The sequence below is a fragment of the Sapajus apella genome, unplaced genomic scaffold (genome assembly GCF_009761245.1).
Source record: "Sapajus apella isolate SASKATOON/1434 unplaced genomic scaffold, GSC_monkey_1.0 scaffold2, whole genome shotgun sequence".
In the NCBI taxonomy this organism is placed as follows: Eukaryota; Metazoa; Chordata; class Mammalia; order Primates; family Cebidae; genus Sapajus; species Sapajus apella.
The window spans coordinates 8,216,165-8,222,164 of NW_022436942.1; the positions used below are offsets into that span (position 1 = coordinate 8,216,165).

The 6,000-nt window shown below is 43.8% G+C and overlaps 1 protein-coding gene across 3 annotated transcripts in view; it reads right to left on the minus strand.

Moving 5' to 3' along the window:
* SLC35E3 (solute carrier family 35 member E3) overlaps positions 1-4,747 on the minus strand; it is a 28,641-nt gene extending 23,894 nt beyond the window's left edge. For all 3 annotated transcript variants that reach the window (XM_032287898.1, XM_032287891.1, XM_032287907.1), the window contains exons 1-2: positions 4,082-4,747; positions 3,104-3,214 (exon numbers count right to left, since the gene is read on the minus strand). In XM_032287898.1, the coding sequence (XP_032143789.1) occupies positions 3,104-3,214; positions 4,082-4,483 (513 nt within the window). In that variant the 5' untranslated portion in view covers positions 4,484-4,747. The remainder of the gene's footprint in view (positions 1-3,103; positions 3,215-4,081) is intronic.
* Positions 4,748-6,000: the final 1,253 nt, after the last annotated feature.

Genomic DNA, 6,000 nt, shown 5'->3' on the forward strand with positions numbered 1-6,000 from the left:
GTGGGCGGATCACCTGAGGTTGGGAGTTCAAGACCAGCCTGACCAACATGGAAAAACCCTGTCTCTACTAAAAATACAAAATTAGCTGGGCCTGGTGGTGCATGCCTGTAATCCCAGTTATCGGGAGGTTAAGGCAGGAGAATCACTTGAACCTGGAAGGTGGAGGATGCGGTGAGCTGAGATTGCGCCATTGCACTCTATCCTGGACAACAAGAGCAAAACTCCATCTCAAAAAAAGAAAACAAAAAACGGGAATGATCAAGTCAGTCCCTGTCTGAACTGCTCTCTTGGTTCGTGCTCAATAAAGACACACTTCCGGCCGGGTGCAGTGGCTCACGCCTGTAATCCCAGCACTTTGGGAGGCTGAGGCAGGCGGATCATGAGGCCAGGAGTTTGAGACCAGCCTGACCAACACGGTGAAACCCTGTCTCTACTAAAAATGCAAAAATTAGTTGGGCATGCTGGTCCATGCCTATAATCCCACTACTCGGGAGGCTGAGGCAGGGGAATTACTGGAACCTGGGAGGCGGAGGTTGCAGGGAGCTGAGATTGTGCCACTGCACTTCAGCCTGGGCGACAGAGCAGACTGTCTCAAAAAAAAAAAAAAAAAAAAAAAAGATACACTTCCTTAGCATGGCTTCATAATCCTGACATCTGGTCTCACCCACTTCTCAGCCTTGTCTTCCCACAATGCACCTACTGCCTAGCCTCACCAAACAAATCAAGTTCTCCAGAAATGCTCCAGACTTTCACACACACTGCAAGGAAAAGATCAGCTGTCCTTCACTGCTGAGCTAATTTCTGTGCGTCCTTCAATTTAAATTGTGCACTTTCCCCTAAAGTGTTACCTCACCGCCCCTCTTGCCACTTCCTCCTTGGTGTTCCTCAGAACTTTCCTCCTACCTTGGGGTACATACGCTACCAGCTGCCACCATGTGTTTCTACACTGCTGGACTGTAGCTGCTTTTCATCTTTGTATCCTCAAGGGTGAACATAACACAGAAAAGATGTCTGCTGAATGAATGAATGAGTCAACCATCTTCTACAACTCAAGCTAATAACTATCACTCGTCTTTTAACTCCTTTTAATGTCTCCAGTGGTGTAAGAGAAGCAACACAGAAATTATGCCAAGATATAGTGGGCAGATACAACTTTGAGAGGAATGTTTCGGGAATATACGTATTTTGTAGTAATACCTTTACCATTTACTGATAAGAAATTGTCCATTAGTCTACAGCCATTCCTTGGTCAATCTCATTTCAAATATCTACCTTAGGGATACTGAATCTTTTGATTTTAATCTATAGCAATTTTGAGACTTGTGTGAACAAAAATGGTCATAGTGACATAAATGGTGAGTACTCTGAATCCATTACGTATAAGGAGTACAATTTCTTGCTCTGTTTATTTAGCCTATACTAGGCAAAAACAAGTGCACTTAACAAGAAAGATGAGGCCAGGAGTGGTGGCTCATGCCCGTAATCCCAGCACTTTGGGAGGCCGAGGCGGGTGGATCACCTGAGGTTGGAAGTTTGAAACTAGCCTGACCAACATGGAGAAACCCTGTCTCTACTAAAAATACAAAAACATTAACTGGGCTTGGTGGTGCATGCCTGTAATCCCAGCTACTCAGGAGGCTGAGGCAGGAGAATCACTTGAACCCAAGAGGCAGAGGTTGCAGTGAGCTGAGACTGTGCCATTGCACTCCAGCCTGGGCAATAACAGCAAAACTCTGTCTCAAAAAAAAAAAAAAAAAAGATGATTAGAAATGTTCACTAGCCTCTCAAACAAACAAGAAAGATGAATAGGTATGTCCACTAGCCTCTTTCTTTCCTTTCTTTTCTCTCTCTCTCTCTTTCTCTCTTTCTTTCTTTCTTATTTTTTGGAGATGAAGTCTCGCTCTTGTCCCCCAGGCTGGACTGCAATGGCATGATTTTGGCGCACTGCAACCTCTGCCTCCTGGGTTCAAGTGATTCTCCTGCCTCAGCCTCCCGAGGAGTTGGGATTATAGGTGTCTGCCACCACTCCTGGCTAATCATTGTATTTTTAGTAGAGATGGGGTTTCACCATGTTGGCCAGGCTGGTCTCGAACTCCTGACCTCAGATGATCCGCCTGCCTTGGCTTCCCAAAGTGCTGGGATTACAGGTGTGAGCCACCGTGCTCAACCCTCTTATTTAAACTGTTTTTCTGTCACTGGAAAATGTATTTCATTGCAGAATATTTTCATAACAATGTCTCTGACATTATCACTACTAGAATGGTTAAGATGCTAGGGCTCTATTACTGAACTCCTAATATCACTAAGATGAATGCCTTAGTTTAATAAGCAGTGAATGTTTGTGAAAAAAGTAAAATTAGTTACACATTTTGGCTTTGATTTCCCATGCAGGCACACCCAGAATTCCCAGACCAAGGTTTTCAGTATAGAGAGAATACCGCTTCACTGTCCCCTACAGCAAGTTATTTTTTCCCCACTATATAAGAAACAAAAACCCTACTTGTTAGGATTTTACGGTAACGAGGTAGGTGAATCTGTAAACAAATTTTTAATGAATGTCTGCTACAGGCAAGGCACTGTGCTTGCACAAACGGTAAAATATTCATTGAAATAAATTATTATATTAATATTAAAATAATCTATAGTAGGTAAATTATTAAAAGCCAATAAACATGTTGCAACAGCAGTATAATTTTGGGGGCAAAAAAATCTAAATTTTTCATTCCTCCTCAGATTTCTGGAAGTGTACTCACTCCTTCACAACAATGTCAAAAGTAAAGAGTAAACAAAAAGCATAAGCTTAGGAAGTAAAAAGTCTTACTACATATTTTGTAAAGATTTCCCAGAAAATAACTTCACCCCAAACTGAGATTGTTAAGCATGGATATTATACACTTACAAACAGGTAGGTATTTGGTGAGCATCACACACCCAAGTTTCTCTGTCTCCTTTCTTCTCTTCACCTTGAGTCAGACAATTTATGCAATTATGCTTTCTTCCCAACAGTCTATTGTCTCTATACTGTATTTTCTAAACCTTGGAATACAGCTTCAAAATTTATGAAATCTGCTAAAAAGGCACATAAAGAAAAAAAATTACCAACCACTTGATAAAGAGACGTAACTAAAACACCAAGAGCAGCAAACACCATTCCAAGGAAATTAAACTTCACATCGTAATAAGAATTTAGGATTACACCTAAAGTTATAGGAATCTGTAACGAAAAAGAGGTAAATGTTGTTCAGATTAAATTCAAGAAACAAAAAGTTAGTATTCCTTTCACAGTGTCTTACAAGGCTAATCATAAACACATGACTGGGAAATAATGAACCTGTATAAATGTTTTCTTTTTTCACTTGGGAAAACTGGTTGTTAATCCTATTTCCTAAACGTGAAATATGATAAATCTATATTGATGTTCACATTTAATTCCATTTTAAATTTGTGGTAAATACATTGCACTGTGCAAGAAAATACCACAAGAATATGAAGGTGGGTAAATGGATCCCCAAACTAGTGTCTAAACAGCATAAGCATAAATATAAAACAATAAAAGCATAAAGACCTTAAATATAATAAGTTATTAAGTTCTAAAATTGAGACCACCTCCTTTTATTTAAAGATGCAGACAGCTCTGCAGAATGGTGCTGCAGACATTTTGAGACCTACTTTATGCTAAATCTTTTCATGTTTATCATACACAATTTGATTCCCCTGTGGGAGAAAGGCTGTTTTGTAGTTTGAGATTTTGCAGATATTTTGATAACACTGGACTGTACCACCCAATACAGCTTTTTTTCTTACGGATCACAGCATTTAACGATTTCCATCAAATGGCAGCTACTAAAACTCACATAAGCCCACTCTTCTGGGTTAAGAGCCCAACAGAGTGACAAGATGGACTTTTCCTCCTTCCCAAAATAGGCCTGAAGTTCACACGCTCACAGATGACTCATTTGTGGATTTCAAGATAAAGGGAAAGAGCGTGGCGAAGGGTTAACCAGTGTGCGTTCGAATTTCCCGGGGCCAGTGCAGGAGGTGGGTCGGAACGGCGGCGCCTGGAGAAGCTGAAGCTACTTACCAGCGTGAGCTGGATTCTGGTGGAGAAGGTTTTCTGGTAGCAGAAGGTCTGGATGGCTATGATCACCGGTGTGGTCATGGCCTTGGCCAGCTGATAGGTGCCTATGGTGTTGTTCTGCAGAGAAAGGTTAGTGAAAACCACAAAGCCACAAAAGCTGAGGGCCAGGAGGAAGACCCTGGAGGGCGGCAGACTTTTGGGGGCAAAGATGTCCAGCTTCTGGCAGATGTACAAGCCCAGCCAGGTGACCACGAAGTGCACCAGGGTCAGGCTCATGTTGGGGAAGCCGTGGTGCACATAAATCCATTTGTTGAGGAACACGATGCAGATGGACACCAGCAGGTTGAACAGGAGCCCGACCGCGATTCGACCGTGGCCGCGCAGTCGGTCCACTAGCGATGCCATGATCTCAGTGAAGCTGGGGCCGTCCAGCCTCCGAAGGGCCTCCTGGCCTGTCGCTGGCTGCCCTTCTCCACCGCCGCGTACTCGCAGGCGCCGACCTCACCGCCTGACCCGGGAAAGGCATGCACAGATCAGACCTCGGGCGAGTAGCACTCTTAAGGTAGGACACACGCCCTGCCGCCGCCCCTTAAGCCCGCGAGGACTCGGCGGCACGTCCCCCGCCCCGCCCATCTCCTCCCGCGACCACGTGACTCGAGCTCCAGCGCTTCCGCCCTCGAGCCGTGGGCTGAACGACTGTTACCTTGCGCAGGCGCGCTGGGCCCTGGGCGCGCGACGCTGCGTCTTTGTGTCCCATCCTTTGTGTCCCCGACCCTCCTGGTCACCTAATGCCTACCTGACTTGGCCAATCTAGGGCCCCTTTCTTGACGTTTGTTTCCTGTGTGTCATTGACTCGATTTGCTAGACGACTTCTCTCTGGCTGTGCAGACACTTTGGCCAATTTTCCTTGTTGAATGCTAAGCAAATTTAGTCCTCGCCAGAGAGGGAAAAGAATTTACTGAAAGCATATTTTTATTTTATTTTTTATTGTTGTAAAAAGATTAAAAATTCACTTTCCAACAGACAGCATCATCGGGTACAACTGCAAGGGTTTCTCCTTAGATCATACATTCACAAAGCATTAGCTCAACAGTGAGAAAATGTGTTCTCTGTAAAGATGTCCCCTTGACATTATAAACGTGCAACTATTGTGTTCACTTACAATTCCAGAAAGAAATGCACAACTTGGCATAACTGTATATATATATACAGCTGTCTCTAGGGGTGCATACATAGATGTTTTGGATCGTAAAGTCAGGCGCAATGACTAAGAGATAAAACTTTAAGTAACAGTCTTGATCGACATTGCAATAAGGTCCTTTCAGACAGAAGTCAGGTTCTTCCTTTCTCCTTTCTCCTTAAGTCGAATAGAGCAAGATTATATATTGTAGATACTACAGGTACAAAAGGGGATTTTTAAAAAGGAATCACAAAGGCCGGGGGCGATGGCTCACGCCTGTAATCCCAACATTTTGGGAAGCCGAGGCAGGGAGATCACCTGAGGTTGGGAGTTTGAGACCAGCCTGACCAACATGGAGAAACCCCATCTCTATTAAAAATACCAAAAATTAGCTGGGTGTGGTGGCACATGCCTGTAATCCCAGCTACTCGGGAGGCTGAGGCAGAATTGCTTGATCCCAAGAAGCGGAGGTTGCAGTGAGCCGAGATCACACCATTGCACTCCAGCCTAGGCAACAAGAGTAGTGAGGAAAAAGGAATCACTAAAACATCTTGAATGTCCAGTTCTTCCTATCAATATGTCAATTCTTAGTTTTAAGACAGACTCTAGGATTAATTCAGCAGTCATAAAAAGAAAGACCATGATACAAAAATTTAAAATAATTGAGGAAGCAGGGCATGGTGGCATGGGCCTTTAGTGCCAGCTATTTGAGACTGACGTGGGAGGATTGCTTGAGCCCAGG